Source organism: Molossus molossus, unplaced genomic scaffold, assembly GCF_014108415.1.
Source record: "Molossus molossus isolate mMolMol1 unplaced genomic scaffold, mMolMol1.p scaffold_m16_p_15, whole genome shotgun sequence".
Taxonomy (NCBI): domain Eukaryota; kingdom Metazoa; phylum Chordata; class Mammalia; order Chiroptera; family Molossidae; genus Molossus; species Molossus molossus.
In genome coordinates, this window is record NW_023425350.1 from 33,917,806 (window position 1) to 33,936,089 (window position 18,284).

The window sequence follows — 18,284 nt, forward strand, 5'->3', positions numbered from 1 at the left end:
GGGCATGTGCTGGAGACAACCAATCTCTCTTTCTCTCCACCCCTCCCCACCCTCCCTCTTGGTCTCTCTAAAAAATTAATGGAAAAAAATATACTCAGGTGAGAATTAACGACAACAACAAAAATGTTCTTCAGGCCCTGGCCAGTGTGGCTCATTTAGTTGAAGTATTATCCTATGCATCAGAAGGTCGTGGGTTTGATTCCCAGTCAGGGCACATACCTGGGTTGTGGTTTTGATCCCCAGAATACAACTGATCAGTGTATCTCTCTCACATCTATGCTTTTCTCTCTCCCTTCCTCCCTCTCCAAAATCAGTAAAAACAAAAACAAAAGTTCTTTAGAAACAATTTAAACCAGGGCAATCATTACCTGCTATGAACATTTTTTATATTTTCATAAAAGCAAGCAATACAAAACAGAAGACTATTTTTACTTAGTTATGCCTTCTTTCCTTAAATTTGTAGTATAAAAAAAATCACATGAATATAAGATTTCCAAAAGTAAACACATTTTCCATGCAGGATTATCCTATTATCTCATATACTCTGTGGTGGATTAAAGATGACTGCAAATTCTTTCCATTCTTCCCAGAGTGGCTTTATTTGCCCTTCCCTTGAAGATGAACTGTAATGTCTTTGGACTCTAATAGAGTATGATGAAAATGCTTCTATTCCAGTTCTGCACCTAGCCTTTAAGAGCACTGATAGCTTCTATATTGGTCTTATAGAGACCTAAGTTGCCATGAAAGAATGCTGAATACCCTGAGACAGACATGCTAGGAAATGTCTAAGCCATGTGTAGAGGATGAGATACCATGTATGTGGTGGCAGTGGTTGCCGGGGGGAGGGGGCCAGACCAAGGAGCACAGATGCACTAGATACGTGAGTGAGGGGACAATTAGGAAGTAGATTCCCCAGACCCAACCACCTGAGCTAACATCACGTGGATCAGAGGGACAAGCCAACTAGATTTCTGAAATACAAAATTGTGCGCAAAATGGAATGTTTTAAGCTACTAAGTTTAGGGTAGTTTTTATGCAGCCATGGAGAAGCAAAACAGGTTCCCATTGACATCTCTGTGATTCCATCATCTCTATCATTTTTAACAATTGAAAAGTATTTTTCCCTGAAAGCCATAAAAAGTACAATAGCATTACGTTTGTATGCTTTCTGCCTCTTTCACCACTTACTATCTTTTGCTTTATAAACTAGCTCTTTGTATTTGCATTTTATCTCCCCTTGAGTGCCTTTCACGTCGTTGTAAGCACCCAGGAAACTGTGTTTTGTTTGAAGATAGGCTGGGGAGCGACACTGAAGGATTGGAGAAGGGGATAAATAGATCACCCCAGCCGACTGTGATGTCTTCTAACCTCTAGCAATTACAAAGAATCTTATACTTTGTGTTATCTCTTCTATTTCATATTGTTTGACTTTCCATGTATATTTGTTTTGTCTCCTCAACCAGATCTCAGATGCCCTAAGATCAAGGAGTAGTAAGATACTCTTTGTGTTCTACATCATATCTGGCACATGGCTGGGCTCATGAAATTTAGTCAGTAGATACTTGTCTGATTAGCAGAGATGCCTCAGCATCAAGTCTTACAGGAGAGCAATTCTAAAAGGAGAAGTATGCAACGTAGACAGACAGGAAGTCTGGATTTAAAGGGAGCTCAGCAAAATGGTTTTTCTGCAGCAGGCAGTTATATGTGACTGACAGAGTCAAAGGCACCAAGGAAAGGAGCATCCTTGTGCTAAGTTTACAAGGAGACAGACGTGTATTAGAGAATGAGCAGGATAATGTGCTAGGTGGTTTGACGTGAATTTAATCCAGTGCCTTGGTGTTTGATTGGGAAGTCTGCTAGGGAAGCTTTGGTGCCTTTCTGTTTGCTCACTGTTCTGGAGTCAGCTTGTGTATCTGCTTCCTCCTTTAAACAGCTACAAAATGTGTGAGCTGCTGTCCTTTGCACTAGGTGGCTTTGCTGCTGTGAGGCTTAGTCCCCTTGTTGGTGTCCTGGCACCCAGATCTTCCCCTGGTAGGTTTTGAAAGGAGGGCATGGTTAGTAGAAAGAGATGCAGAGCCACTTAGAGTTTGATAAAGCAAAAGTCTTTAGTCCAAGTGGTTCCTGCGTGGTAGGGAAATAAAAGTGTTGGTAGAGGTGTTTACTTCAAGCTTACAGGATACTTGTTGACGTTCACAAACATGGAAACTTTCAAGACTCCCTCATTGCGGACTGGCAGAACAATGTATCTCTCATTTCTCCAGATTAAGAAAAATCCGTAGAATTTATGTCAGCAGTGACAAAGATGAGTAAGTGGATACTTTTTTGCATGGGTTGACAAACGTACTATTCTTACATTTGCTCTCAGTTCCCCTAAAACACAAGCACAGACACAAAGACATACACACACATGGTCTATCCCTTGGCTCGGATCCTTTCACATGGCCTGGAAATCTAGTGTTAGATTTTAATTCCTTTGTAAAAGCACTTTCCACTCTTATGATGCAAATATGCTGGGGAGTGACAGAACAAGACATTATTTGTGATTCACATCTTCATGGAAGTAGGTTATTATGACTATAGGCTAAAGGTAGGCTTGGAAAGAGGCCCAGAATACAGAGCATGGTGGTGAGAGGTTTTCACAGGATTATTCTGGGCAACCATCTTTTGAGAACTAAAGGGAACCACAGGATAGGATTTGGGCCTTGAAATCCAGGCAGCAGAGTTTAAAATACATATGAGCAGAAGAATGACTTATTCAAAACTATGTTTATTTTTCTCCTTTATTGAGTTTAGAGAGAGAAGAAGGGAGAGGAAGAGAGAGAGATAGAAACATTGATGCAAGAGAACATTGATTGCCACCTCCTGCATGCCTCCACTGGGGATTTGGCCCACAACCTGGGCATGTGCCCTGCCTGGGAATTGAACCATAGACCTCTTGGTGAATGAGTCTATGCTCAACCACTGAGCCACACCAGCCAGAGGAAAGCTATGTTTTTGTAAGATAAATCTTGAGAATCTTAAGCCTGGCACATAGTAGGTGCTCATGACTACTTGCTAAATGAGTTGGAAGGAGAAAGGAGGGAAGAGAGGGGAGAGATAAAGGCTGCTGCAGAAATTGAGGTATAAGCTATGAGCTCTCTTCCCCACACACTGTCACTTCATCCTTAAAAGTCACTATATCACATGACAAAGATTTATTTGGCACCTGCTCTGTTATTATAACCTCCAGTGACAATTTCTGTAGAGCTCATTGTGCAGGGTGGTAACATTTGTTCTTCTTCAGGAATCAGGTACTGCTTGTTTTTAAGTCTCTCTATCCCTTACACCTGGCATTGTGTCAGACACATAGTAGGTACTCAGTCAACATCTACTAAAGCTATAACATGTAAGACCCAATATGCTCAATGAATAGTTGAGGATGCTTGCTTTATTACTGCCATTCCTAGGGCTGGTGGGCTGGGCAAGGGGGCAGGGGTAGTCATGGGCCAGTGTTTTTAATCCTTGTCTTTCTGGCTGGTTTAACAACTGCAGTCTTAAGATGTCACTTTGGTTAACATTTCAGCACATGCTGCATTCTGGCAGTGACTGGTTTTGAGAATTTAAATCCTGAAATGTACCAATGGAAGACTTCATGGATGATGGCTGTTGCTGAAGAGATTTAGTAATCCTAAACTGTTTCAATGTTGTTAGGATTCTTGATTTTGAGATGTGATGTGGACAGGAAGACTGCTGTCAGTAATAAGACGCCGAGTGGGGAGAGGCAGGAGTTAAACTGCGCTCGGTGCCCCATTTAATAAAGTGTGTTACAGCCAGTGCCGCAAAATTTGATTTGAACAATTTCTGTTTTTCCCAGCAAAGATGTTATTATAGGTCAATCATTTCCATAAGTACCAGCACATTTGTGGTGTAGACTGCACTGACAGATGGTTAGAAGACCTCTCTTTCATGATCCCAGGTGGAATAAAAAGGCAATTTACTGTCTGTAGGACTGTGGGTACACTGGTAATGGAAGAGAATCTTTCTTATACAAATAACTCAGTGTTTGAATCTCAACTATCAAATGAATCTGAACTATAGCCAAATCAATTTGATAAACTATCAGAATATGATTGTACTGGCTCCAGCTTGCAAAGGCACTGCATTAAATTTTTCCCACAGGAAACTGTTTCCTAAAGAAACAGCAATTGCTTGATTGCTTAAAAAAACACACACACACCCCCCCAACCCAAACTTGAGTGAGTTCAGAATATCAGGTGAAAACTCAGATGGCCACAGGCGTTCAAGGTCTAGACTCACGGAGGGAAATCAGGATGCTAGGCTGCTCCTCTGAAACTTGATGGAGCTCGTCTGTGTGCCCCTGGCTTTCTCTGAATCTATTTCTCTTTGCAATGGAACATCTCGCCCTTGCACCCTCAGGTGTTCTGAGGATCCCTGTTTTACACTCAACTAAAACTTTTGCCTTCCGGAAAGGAGTTATCATTGGTTGGGGTGCCCTCCCTATAACTCCCTTAGGGTTCCTTGCATATTCCTACTGCTGGGGAGGGAGATTCACACAGTTAGTTCGTGAAGGAGCTATTCTAGAGAACAGGGCAAAGCTTCTCAAATCTCAGCACAGTGCTCAGGCAGTGATTCTCAGTGTGCTTTCTGGACCAGCAACATCGGTTGGAAGCTATGAGAGCTGCAGTTTCTCGGCCCACCCCTGACTTGCTGAGTCAGAAACTCTGGGTGTGGCCTGGCCAGTGTGGCTCAGTGGTTGAGCATCGACCCATGCACCAGGAGGTCACTGGTTTGATTCCCAGTCAGGGCACATGCCCAGGTTGTGGACCAAATCCCCAGTGGGGGGCGTACAAGAGGTGGGCATTTGATGTTCTCTCTTATCAATGTTTCTATGTCTCTGTCTCTCTCTCTCTCAAGTCAATAAAGAAAAAAAATTTAAAAGAAAAACCTCTGAGTGTGGGGGTCAGCTATCGAGGCTTTTACAAGCATGCCAGGTGAGTTTGATGAATAATCAAATTTAGAACCCCTGAGTAGGAGCAGTTGAAAAACATGTCACTGCTGAGGTGGCTCACAGCTGAGTTTTACACTGGGAATTGCCCTTGATTGGCTTACCCAAAATTTGGCTCCTACCCAGGGACACCCTATACCCAATGACTACTGATGAAGAGGCCTGGCCTCTTGCCTTAATTCAGTACAACTCTGAAAGGCCATCTTAACTCCAGAGCTCCCTGTGGGATCAGCTGAGGCCTCTGTTGCAAATGCACTGCTGTCAAGTTCGCTCTTAGCCAGAATCTTCTTCTAGTAAGGCACTTCCCAGTAAATCCCCTGCAGGCAAATATCCATGTCACAGTCTCCTCTGTGGGGAGGGGAATCTGACCCAAGGCGCAGTCATAGCACTAGCCCGGGCAGCATCCACTGTGGGCTGAGCTGTCTGTGCATACTCCTTCTCCTACCCATTAGCCCACAGCACCTGGAGCAGGCAGGTCTTCTGCACATACCTTCACAAGAATCTCCCAGGCCAGGGCTTAGCTTGGGTCAGCACATCAGGTTGCAGAAGTAGAAGAAGGGATAGGCCATAGAATCCCAGGTCATCAAGCAGAGAGGCTGGAAAGACATCTGTGGACTAATCTAAAAGCCCCCAAAAGGGAGGCTTGATGTTAAGGTGATCAGTCTTCTTCCCTCTAAAGGGAGGAGAGAGAGACTAGCAATTACTATAATCTGGGTTCTTGGCCAGGATCTGGCACATACATCCTCATGCACTGAGATGAAAAGATGGAGGAATGTATTATCACTCTCTACCCTTTTAGGTCATGGCAAGCACTTCATAATTCCTTTGGATTTTCTGTAAATTGTATTTACTTTTTTTCTGGACAGGTATGTTACTGTGGTAAAAGGGGTGAAAAATAGGCCTATAAATTGAGGACCCTGCAGAGCTACTTGCGATGGTGACACCCTCTTCTTGCTGCCTGTGTGGCAGGGCGGCTGGTGGGCTCAGATTTGTGTTCTCCAATAGACCCTCCGATGAGATGCATTGCGTACTGTGCCTCAGCCTGCGACCTGCCTATGCAACCACAAGAGAGTCTCCTGTGCTGTGTGTGCATGTCACTTACTGGTGTTCTCAGGTGGGGAGTCTGGTATTAATAATTATTTCCTCCTCTACTCTAGTTCCCAGCCAATTGCAGCGGTCCTTACTGAATCAGGCATCCTTATGTACTTTAGCCAACATGTGGTAGTGGCATGTGAGGCGGAAGACCCAGTTTCTGGTCCAAGCTCTGAGGCTTATAGCAGCAGTGTAACCTTTATCAGGTTACTTCCCATTTCTGGCTCTGGTTTCCTCAACAGGATAATGAGCTGGCTGGGATTCTGTCCAACTTGAACGTTCTCGGTAGCAGGCAGTGGGCAAGGTGCTATGACTTAATAGTGCACCTGGTGCAAGTCACCTATGGAAACCTGTCCATCACAGGCATGTTCTGCCATGACAAATAGAGGGGCCTATTTAGGAACACTCAAGCCTCTTAAGACTTTGAACTACGTGAAATTGACAAGCTGATCTCTGGTGGTCAAAGATGTCAAGAGCACTTTCTCTAAGTTCATTTGTCTTCCGTGTACTTTAAGAGTAGGAAACATTAACTAAGCACCACAAGCTTCAAATACTTTGTATATTTGGGCACATGGGCTCTGCTTGGCACTTTCCATTTGTTATGCCCATGGCCTACTTGGTGCTAACAGCATGCATCATGGCCTGAAATATTAAGTTATATGTTTAGTTACTGTCTGACTCCCATTAGGAGAATATAAGCTTTCTGTGAGGAAACTTTCGTTTGTTTCCTGCACTATATATGGGGCATGGCACAGGGCTGGTTCTTAAAATCTCTCTGTTCAATGAGTGACTATATAAATATATACAGAAACACATTTATGTACATATATAGTACTGTTAAGCCTTCAATAATACTAGGAAACAAGTGTTATTGGTTCTGCCACCTTTTTTGGTGGTGGTGGTTAATTCTCACCAGAGCATATTTTCCCATTGAATTTTAGATAGAGTGGAAGGAAGAAGTGGGGGGAGAGAGAGATCGATCATCAACGTGAAAGAGACACATTGATTGGTTTGCCTCCTACACCACCTTGACCAGGGTGGGGAGGGGATCGAACCTGTAACCCAGGTACATACTCTTAACTAGGAATTGAACCTGTAACCCTTTGGTCCATGGGCTGATGCTCTTATCCCTGAGCCAAACTGGCCAGGGACACAATACATCATTTATCATCATTAATAACCATTTTAGGAGTTTCTGCACTACTCTAAAGGGTCTAAGTCCCGGCAGGGAAGAGAACCTAAAAGATACATAGGTTCCAGCCAGAAGAAGAATATAAGCTTTTTGGTGAAAATGAAAGTGATGTTGATAGCTGCTAGGTAGCGAGGTAGCCACACATGGTAACTTATATTGCCTGCCAAGTAAGAGGTGCAGATGGGTGACTCCCAAATGCTCAAACTGACCTTAGGCAGGCTACACAAGGGTCATCTAGAAACCCTCTAGATTTACTCGTGTTTATCTGTTTTGTTGCTAACTATTTCTTCTTGCCTAGAGCCCAGGAAAACACATTTTTTTGCAAAGCTCTTGCAGATTTTGATTCCTGCAGCCATGAAGGCTCTGGGAGTCACAGAAGGAAGAATTCACTGTTGGCTGAGGGAAGAGATGGGAATTAGAATGACCCTTGTGGAAGGGCAGGGCAGATCAGTAGAGAAAAAGGAGAAGTCCCTCTTGGAGGGAGAGATGGAGATAACGAAGTAACAATAGAAAGAAAGGTGCTGATGCAGGCCTATGAGGCACTGAATGCATCCCAAGAAATCTGGAATTAAGGCAAGGAGGAGTCAAAAAACTGATGTGTGTATGTATTCACTGTTTTGAGGGCAACTTATGTACATTGAAGGTAAAGAAGGAGAACTGTGCTTCCCTTCCAGGGAAGAGATATCCAGCAGAGTGGTTAAGAGTCTGTACTGAGTCAGACCGGTTTGGTGTTCAATTCCTGCTCTAATTTGAATGACCTTGGATGAGTTAGTTTACTCCTCCAGGGAAGCGAGTTTTTCCATCTCCAAAATGTAATAAATGCTCCTCCTACAGAGTTTATTATTTGGACTACATTAGAAAAGGCATCTTAAGCTTTTAGAACAGTCTTGGACTTGGTAAGTGCTCATTAAATGTTGTTATTGTCTCATCAAAAGTTAGAATGTGGATCAGCCCTAAATTGTCTCTATACAGTGACATTTTTGCAGATGACACAGATAAAAATTGATCTTGATTGCCAGCCCGGCCTTGAAGCTTCTATGAATTGGAGAAAGTTGACTTCTGACTTATACACACTGATCTCATGGACATGGTAATGGGGCAAGCTACTCACAGAATGATGGGTCCAGAGGCTCCCTGGAAAACATCATTAGGCAATTCTTCCAAATTACTGTTGTCACTTAGATTCCTGGGGACGGAGTTGAGGAAAGAAGAAGGGAAACACAAAGTCACATAAACATCACTGTTGTGAGAGCCATTTCCCTCTCAATGGCCTGGAAGAATAGTCAGGGCTACTTACAGCTCATCTAGTTGGGTTCCATTGAACGCACAGCTGTGTATTTTTTCAATCCCATTCTTACTCAGCCATCTGAAATCAAAGGCCCATTAAAAAACCAATAATGTCAAATGCAAACAATACAGGGTTTCATAATTGGAAGCAGTGGGGCAAGGTCAGACAGCGCAGGTTAGTGCCGTAAATAAAATGCCACCCTTAAGGCTTGGGGATGGGTGGATGGGAGCTTGATTTATCACTGCCTAACCTTTTGAAATGTTGACGTTTGCATTATGAGCATGCATTACCTATTCAGAGAAATAAATGCAATTTAAGTTTGAGAAGGCACACTTAGGCACAGCAGCATGGCTCCTGTAAGGTCTTTGCACACGTTCATGTGCAGAGACGATGGCATGAGCGGAAGCAGATGGAGATCTTTCTCGTCCTGAAGGACAGGAATTATACAATGATTGAACAACTGTTTATAAGACAGAGAACATTTTGTATCACCTTTCTCTAGGCTTTAAGCCTCTCACCCATGCTCACCCACAGCAGAGGGCCTGGATATCATAAAAAAGTGATCTAATTAAGCTGTCACACAACCTGAACATCTCCTGTGACCCACAGGGACCTGGTTATTGGAGGTTTGTGGAGGTGGCTCTGGGTTAAGCCAGAAAGGAAGAGAAATCAATTACAGAGATCGTGGGCTGTGGCAGGGCGAGGTGGTATGAGTGGGCATGGGAGGAGGCTCCGGGGGACCAGGGGGCTGGATGTGGAACGGTCATCCTGATTGTGCGAAGGTCAGTGAGCAGGTTTGTCTGGGCAGGGGAGGCCAAGGACACCTTGGGCTGACAACTCTGCATTGCTGTGCTCTTGCGGGGAGCCTGAAAACAGAGATCCAAGGTCAGGAGAGCTTAGCCTGAAGAGCCTCTGACCACCTGCTTCTGATGTGCTGCCGAAGCTCTTTTCCCTGTCGGGCTTACTGGGTTTACAAATAGCACTGCTCAAAAGTTGACCCAGAGAAGCTCCTGTGTACTCAGGACTCTGTTTCCTGGACTGCAATGGGTCACCAGAAAACGCTGAAAATCACAGAACAACGTTATGATTTAAAGACGTGCAAACACCCAAGTATAACTGGTTACACTGATTACTAACTAATCTCCCTCCATGAGGTGACCCAGGATTCCCTCTCCTGTTGTGTTTGTGTTACATCCACTGGGCAGGTACTCACTAGTTTCCAAAAGCTCCTTTTATCTTTTTTTGTTTTTTTAAAACCTTCATGGCCTTGATGATTGTGTCCTCCCTTGCCCTTTGCCAGTGCTCTGGAGAAACCGCACTCGCCTTTCAGAGCCCCAGCTAGACCACCTTCTCAGCCTTCTTTTCCTCATTTAACTCTTCTTTCAACCTTCACATCACAGGACCTTAGAATAATTGCTTTTATTTCTCATATATTTCATTTTGTCTGTATTTTAGTGCATTTCTTTTGCTTTCCCATTCTCTCATACTTCCCACACCTCCATCAACTCATCCCAACGCACACGCACACAAATTCTAATTATCATGAGCATATTAAGTGAAGGGATTAAGTATTATTCACCTTTCATTTTTGTCCTAATACTGTGTACTCTGAATACATGCCTTTGATTTTATTTTTTTCCTTCACACATCCAATTCCTCTGCTGGTCTCTTTCAAACCTTTTCCTTTGTTTTCTGTAATTAATTTATATCAAATACTGTGCTTAGCTTTATTTTTCAATATGTCCTCATCTCTACTATTTCTCTGTCTCTTTCCCCCTCCCCTCTCTCCCTCTCCCTCTCTCCCTAGCTGGTTCTATTATTGTTTTGAAAAGGACAAAAATTCTTTTCATACTGAAACTCACCTTTTGTACACATTGGCATATTAAACACACACACTCACACACTAAAAAATACAACAATTTGTGAAATAGAAAAGATGCTTTCCTTACAGATGTAATTGCAGTTACTGGTTCCCTAGAAGTCGTTATGCTCATCTAACTTCCAAAGATCCCCAAAATACTTGGGTAGCCCTAGTGCCCTATTTCGTGGCCATCTTGGGGAGTGGGTAAATGACATGCAGGCTCCTGGCACAAAAAGATTAAAAGGTTGTTCATTAATGACACAGAGTGTATTAAAAACTTTCCCAGAAGTCAGAGGGAGTAACTCAAGCTTATTAAAAAGACGTGATTGTTCCAAGAAAATGAGAAGTCATCTTATGCTCAGCATGGGGCTGAACAGGAGTTGCTTCGCATAGTTATGAGGGAATATCCATATCTTCCTGGATTCAGCCTCCTTCCTGACTTTTTCTTTGGGCAACAAAAACCTTGCCAGGCAATAACTAGCTTTATTGATGCATGAGTTATTCTGTCCTTCGGAACAGATGTTGCATCACAGGAGACCATCATTCAAAGAGCAATTTTAAATACTTGAATCACACCACAGCTTCATAAATTATTAACACGATTCCATGTTGTGATTCTGAAATGTAAAGATGGGAAATGAGAGAAAAACACAGAGCCAGAGAGAAATTTAAATGGTGAAATGCCAAAGCTACCCAAACAAAAAAGGAGTATCCCATTATGAGGAAGATGATTAAATGAAAAAGCAAATGTTACTCCGCTGGATATATTTTTTTCTTTACTTACAGAATCATACTTTCAAAACTCAGTCCCACGAAAGAATTTCTCTCAACTGTGTGGATGTTTATATTGTCTTGAATGTCTCTAGAAGAAAGTACAGAGAGATTAGCTGTTTATGTCAGCTCCACTCATGTGACTTCCCAGACTTAGTTGACTTGGCATAATGTGGTCTTTAGCTGAATGAATGTTTGAATAGTTACTGTTCTGAAGGATGATAGGTTCAAAGTTTGGGAAATAAATGACATCTAGGTTATCTTTAATATATTAGTTATTAACAATGGAATTATACACATGCAGTATGTTCTCTGAAAGTTTTCTTAGCTAATTGCACTGAGTTAAGGTTCTAACATACTAATTTATTATTCTTGTCTCCATAGTTGCTGTCTGCTCAAATATGACGAAGACACCTAAACTGACCTTTCATCTGTATACGAAACTTCTCCATTCACCTTAGTGGGGCCTTTATCTTCCTCCCACCCCAATCTCCTTCTTATAACTAGTTCCATTTCTTCTGTTCTCCTTGGGTCGCAGAAAATGTTTATCTTTTTTTTTTTTCCTGAACCAAAAGGCGGAGAAAAATCTCCTTTTCTGTTTGTGTCCCTCATCCTCCCATTAAGATTCTCTGTTGGGTCTGATTTAACATATAAATGTAGAAGTAGCAAATTGCTTGGAATAATTTGAAAAATTTTGAGAGATTCTCTATCTTTCTGCATCCCTGTCAATCTTCCTTCCCCCTCCTTCCTTCCTTAGCTCTTCATGTCCCTGGCCTACCATATCCTTCTGGGCCGGTCCAGATTCTTACAAGTTTACTACTGAAAATAAACTTGCCACTATACATTGCATTTCTCTTCCTATTTCAAAATACAGGTGTCTTGAGAAAAAGGCAAATACATTATATCGCTAACAGAGTGTGAGTTTGTTTGTCAGGTGGTGTCTTTGTTGCGGTGGCAGCATGAGCATTCTGGAGGGAAGTGGAGGGGATGGTGGAAGACAGAGCTGCCGGGGGAAAGGTCTATAGGGCCCTAGACCGTGAAGAAGAGAGAGACGGCCTGATTTTCTAAAGCTGGCTCTGTTGACACCTATCTTATTGAGGAGTCTGCTGACTTCCTTCGAACTGAGATTAGAGGCCTTTAGGTAAAGCCAAGGCCACTTGTTGTTTGCCTTTCTATCTCTGCTCGCTCAGAGAAACATATTTGGAAGCTGTAGACTAAACAATGCTTATTACAGGCCCAGAGGCTTTTGGGCACGGCAGCTCCTGAGTAAAGTGTTGCTAACCACTCAAGAAGAAACTTACAGTAGAACCTTCTGGAGAGATTGAATCTTGTGAACAGTTGGCAAATGCTTAATACCTGTGTTGGATATTAACCTAGAGAGAGACAAAATGAGAGTAAGGTAAAAAGAAAGCTGGCTATTTTAACAATTGCTAAAGTACAAGCTTTCCATATTTAAAATATCAATTTTGAGCTATTAGAAAAACCTACCAGAGAATCCCATGATATACATGAATCATACTTACATTTTCTATTTTAAAGCTCTCACTGGGTCTAATAAGCTATTAATTCCTTAGAGAAAAGAAACATGCACTTCAGGCACAAAGGAGCTAGTATTCCACAATGCACTTTTTTTCTTTCTTTCTAAGATTAAGAAGTCAATATGATCCAAAAGCAATTTTCAACTAGATAACAAAATTTTCCTAAACCATTTTTTGTTTCTAACCTCCTCATATTCTTTGGAGAACTGCGCCTTCCCTATTCCAAATGATTCTGTTGAGATTAGAACCTGAGACCCATGTTCTTTCTACACCAGAGTATGAATGAGACTTTCTCCTGGAAAAAGGTTGGAGTTTGGTTAGAGCTGAGTCCATTGATGCCATCACCCTTCAGACACAGTCCATAAATTTCTACAGCTGAAATTCCCAGAGCTACATTGGATCCTTCCCAAGACCTGCTCGTCTTGGCCTGTGTTCCCCAGGAAGCAGAGCCTGAGATGAAGAATGGTCCATAGATAGTATATATTTGATAGTATGAGTTCAGAGAGTTTGGAATGGGGGAATGAAACAGGGAGGGAAGAAAGATAATACAAAGATGAGTTACTGAGTTGGCCACCACTATTGGTGACTGGTCCTTAATGCCAAGGACTTTGTTTAGAAGATTTTCAAAAGGGATTTTAGAACTGTAAGTATGAATAGGGGAGAAAGGAAAGCATTTATACATAAACTATTATTTCCTGTTGGTCCAATGTGTCCCGATGGTCTTAACTCTCTACTTCTGCCTTGCACACTTGAGTTTTTACTGGGCATCTCTTAGACAAATGTAGAAGAATCCTCAGGATAGAAGAGTGTGCAAAGCCAGGCTAGGTGATGTTCAGTTGTACCTGAATTAAGCTGGTTGAAATTTGGGTGGAGCTAGCTGCCACAGCAGTGGTGAAGATTTTCAAGTGGCACCTGAGAGTTGTCTGACACATTGTGCCTCAGCATTTCTCTTACTCTTCTGAGTTTCTCAGGATCCTTCCAATATCTTTTTTACTCCCATTTACCTTTATGTGTGTGGCTTACCTAAGCCAAAGTTGGTTGTGATTGCTTGCAGTGTAAAGAAACTTCACTGGTACTCTCATCATTGTGAAGGATTGTGTCTTTTGTGGCTTATGCTTTTAGAGGAGACTTTGGTGTCTTGTTCTCTGCTTCTGTATTTAAAGAATCAGAGAATTCTGCCTGTGAGCTTTCTGTAATGGGCTTTGTTTTCTCTTTGTTACCAGTTATCCACATAGAACCTGCCTTGGTCAATTCTTCTTTTGATTATGTACTTTAGCCACCTTTGAGATGGTCTCCCAATACTTTTATTGGGGGGAAGAAACTGTTAATGTGCTTTAAAAAAATTCTCACCTGAGGATATTTTTCCATTTTTCTTAAGATAGAGTGGGAGGGAGGGTATGGAGTGAGAGAGAGAGAGAAACATCGATGTGAGAGAGACATATTGATTGGCTGCTTCCCGCATGACCCTGACCAGTGCTGGGGACTGAACCACAACCAAAGTACATGCCCTTGACCAGAATTAAACCTGTACTAATTGTTCTACCTCCTTTGGTTATTAAAAAAAATAATATTCTTTGAGTATAAAAGTAATATCTATTTATTGTGGGGCTTATGAAAAATATGGGAACATCTACATACAAAAGTAAAAATCATCCCTAGTTTCACTACCCAACTGTTAACCTTTGGAATTTGAAGTGTTACCCAGAACAATTAGCTTTCATGGTTGCTCCCTATCACCTCTGAGATTTTCCTCATTTCCAGCAGGAACATCGCCATAACTAAATACCTTCTAGCTTGGCACAGTCTACTCCACGTTTGTTATTTAATCATATGAGCCTTCTGTTTTTAGATCTCTTCTCATGTGTCTATGCAACATTCCCTTAATGAAACATCAAAACAAGGATCATATTTAATATTTTCTGACAATCTATACTACTGTGTGCAGATTTGGAATGCATTATGTGTTCATAAAATATTGAGTTAATTGGTTGATGTTTCTAAAATGTTTCTTGCTTCTGTCATCAAGAATGTATCAAAATCCTTAGTTAATTTACTTGTCAGGTATCATTGCTACTTGGAGTAATTAATCTTAAACAGAAGGAGGTTTGGAGGCCAGGAATCAGGAGAACCAGCATGCCAACTCTGGCATAAACTAGACACAAGCTATTTCATATCTCTAGACTGGACAGGATATGGAGTAGGTAAATATCAAGGTAGACATATCAGGCACCTCTGTGCCATGTTTCACATCCTGTTAGTCCATCTCTTACTCTAGCTGTTACCATCTTTTACTCTAGTAACCAGCTGCATACAGATTTAACTTGGCAGACACTGGCCCCAGCTGTACTGGGTGTCTCTCATTTTCTTCTGGGCTTCTCTGCCACCTCAGAGTGGGACACTTGTAGGAATCTGCTCAACTCTTCTGAGGCATGTGCAAGTCAGGAAGTGCAAGGGAGTTAGCATTCCATCAGGCAATTCTTGATGAGTGCCAAACTCCTGTCTTCCATTCTTTCACTGAACAATTCTGAATACATTCTAAATGATGCCTTAGAGGAGCTCTAGCATGATCCCCAGTGCCTTGGTGGTGATCAGCTGGTAATACATTTCTAGGTTGGCTTTTCATCTTTCTTCATTCTCTTCTTAGTCATCCAGTCTCTTTTCTTGGCTTTGTATGTAAAAAAATAACTGCTTGCATATAAGTCCTTGCTCAGACATTTTAGAGAACCAAAGCTAAGACAGTTACCAACTTGCACTGAATTTCACATTTCATATAGATTCACTAATGGTTGCCATCTCCCTTCACTCCAAATCTGTCTCCATTTGCAGCCCAGCTCTGTTTCTCTACCTTCTTTTATAGTAATGTCTTGAGAGAGACTTGTCTTTGTCTCCATATACTATCTTCATTTTCTTATATCCCATTCATCTTCAACCTGCTCCAGCTTGTTTTCATTCTACATGTCTCCACCAAAACTACTTTTGTCATACCCCAGTTTCACCAACCTACGACCAATACATCTAACAAACAATTTAAAGTCTCAGTTTTTAAATCTCTTGGGAGAATTCAGTACTCCTTTCCAGTCTCTCTCTTCTATTCGTTTCTGCCGTGTTGCATTCTTCTGTTATTTCTTCTTCTTTGTTACTCCTTTTGAATTGTTGTTGTTGATTCCCCCATCCTCTATATGCACTCTGAGCTTTTTTCCTTTTTACCCTATTATCTTGCTGGGAAGATCTCACTTCTCATGACTTTAAGTATTATCAATATGGTGACAACTCCTAGATTCATACTTGACTACTGACCTCTCTCATCTATCTCTAGTTGAAGTTTTCTTTACATATCATTCTGAATGTCTCATTGATATAACAATTTAAGGTTGTTCCCTCCCACTGAATTGCTCCTTCTCAATTCATACATACCACTCACATTTATCAACTATTAGAATTATGGCCATTCAATTTGGCTTCTTCACCCTCACTCCCCAACATCTAATCTATATCAAAGTCCTCTTAGATTCGTCTTCCAAAATATTTATTGATTTCATACCATTTCTTCTATATCTACTGACACCATTTTAGAACAGGCCACCATTATCTTTCCTTTAGATTTCTGTGATAGTCTCCTCTTTCCACACATTTAGTCTTTTTTTTTTTTTTTTTTAAACCCATTCTCTATACAGCACACAGAGCATTCTTTAAAAAACCGTAAATCGGATTACTTTTGTTTTCTGCTTTTCTATTAGTTCTTTCCCATAGTAAAATTTATACTCCTTACTGCTGTACTTGCACCCTTATCTCATGCCATTCCCTCAGTACACTTCAGCACCAGTGGCTTTCTCTTAATTCCTCAGATATCCAGGTGCCTCTCAATTCTTTAGATATTCAGCTTTCTCTCATTTCCTCAGATATGCTAATTCCTTTCCTGGCATTTGCACATGCTCTATCTGGAAGGCTCACTGCCCACTCCTCACTTGGCCAACCTCAATTTACCCTTCAAAGTTCAGTGACAAATGTGGTTTCTTGAGAGAACTGCTTCTTGACTGCTAATCTGAAGTAAGGCCGCTGATTTATTACCAGTATAATTATATCCTTTTTAGCACTTATCAAATTCTGAACTATATATTGTTCTGTTTATTTATTTATTCAGTGTCTGTCTGTTCAATCAGATTGTGAATGGCATGAGGGCAGAGATCATGGTTCTCCTGAAAACAGTGTTTGCACAGGGGTTGGCGCATATAATGTTCTTAATGTTTATCGGGCCAGACAATGTGCTGCGTGCTGTCAAGAGATGAGCACAAACAAAAAATCATTCACTACCTGTGTTCATCACACCTAAGAATTTTATATAATTAAGGGAGAGAGGGATCCATAATTATCAATGAAAAAGGTACAAGTATATTATTTAATAATAGCATGAGCTTCCAAAGCCACTATACTTATGGGATATCTATAAATGTCTATATATACACATTGAAATATTCGGTCTTTATAGAAAAGAAAACACACAGCAAAAATGGCTAAAATTATTCCAGTAGTGCTGAGTTTAAGACACTTAAAAAGATCTAGTGACCATCTAAGGAGATGGACTCTTTGTGATAACTCTGTACCTGAGACTCTCCATAACCCCAAGATAGCTCAGGAAATGGAGCTCAGATGAACATTTAATTTTCAATTCATTTTCCCCCTTTGATCAATAAATTCATGTCTGATGGAGGCTGGAAGTGGGTAATCAGCTAGGAGCTCTATGTCTCAATGGGTTTGCTTTAGTCAAATGACTGTTTGCTGCAAAATTATTTTGATTCACTCAACTGTGGTTTACCTTCAAAAATAGGTAAAGGCCTGAGGGTAAAATGTCAGCAAATTTAAGTTCTGCAAATGAATCTTCTTTACAAAGGTATTTGGCTCACAGTTCTCCCCTCTCAACAGCCAGTTGTACATCCTGAGCTGGTGTTAACACCTTTCATGCCTGACTGCCCGTAATCTTGCAGTTACATTACTAAAAATGGCCATCTTTCCTGTCAGGATGAACTTACTGAGGTCCCTTCAATTGTTGGGAAACAGTCCCACTATGTCCTGCCACTTAACGGGATAATACATTTGCCCTCATAAACAGGTGACCCCACAACTCTAAAGCTCATTGTCCTAGACATCATAAATGCTTGCATTAATCTTCAAGAGTACTTTAAAAAAAAAATAATTAACAGTATGTGTGCTTACTATCAACTTGTGTTGCATTGTACTATATGCCTTTCTTCATTCAACCTCCATTCCATCCAAGACAGGGTGGCCAAAGACCATGTCCTGTCTCTGGAAGCTTGCAGGTGAATTGAGGAGTTAAGGCTAGTACAGATGGAATACTGGTCTAATGCTAAACTATATGTTACTAGCTGTTAATGTCTTAAGAGTTCAGAGAAGGAGAAAACAATGTGGATTAAAATAGTCATGGAGATCTTGTAGGAAGTAAAACAAACCAGATTTCTAAGAAACTATAGAGCTTACCAACCTGAACTAGTGCAGTGACCACAAGAGGGATATGGGAGGTG

At 41.3% G+C, this 18,284-nt stretch overlaps 1 protein-coding gene across 2 annotated transcripts in view; it reads right to left on the minus strand.

The window, feature by feature from the left end:
* Positions 1-18,284, minus strand: part of FSHR (follicle stimulating hormone receptor) — a 148,756-nt gene that overhangs the window by 10,685 nt on the left and 119,787 nt on the right. The window contains exons 5-8 of one of the 2 annotated variants that reach the window (XM_036262881.1): positions 12,511-12,582; positions 11,223-11,300; positions 8,587-8,655; positions 8,401-8,475 (exon numbers count right to left, since the gene is read on the minus strand). In XM_036262881.1, the coding sequence (XP_036118774.1) occupies positions 8,401-8,475; positions 8,587-8,655; positions 11,223-11,300; positions 12,511-12,582 (294 nt within the window). The remainder of the gene's footprint in view (positions 1-8,400; positions 8,476-8,586; positions 8,656-11,222; positions 11,301-12,510; positions 12,583-18,284) is intronic. The other variant, XM_036262882.1, reaches the window with a different exon arrangement.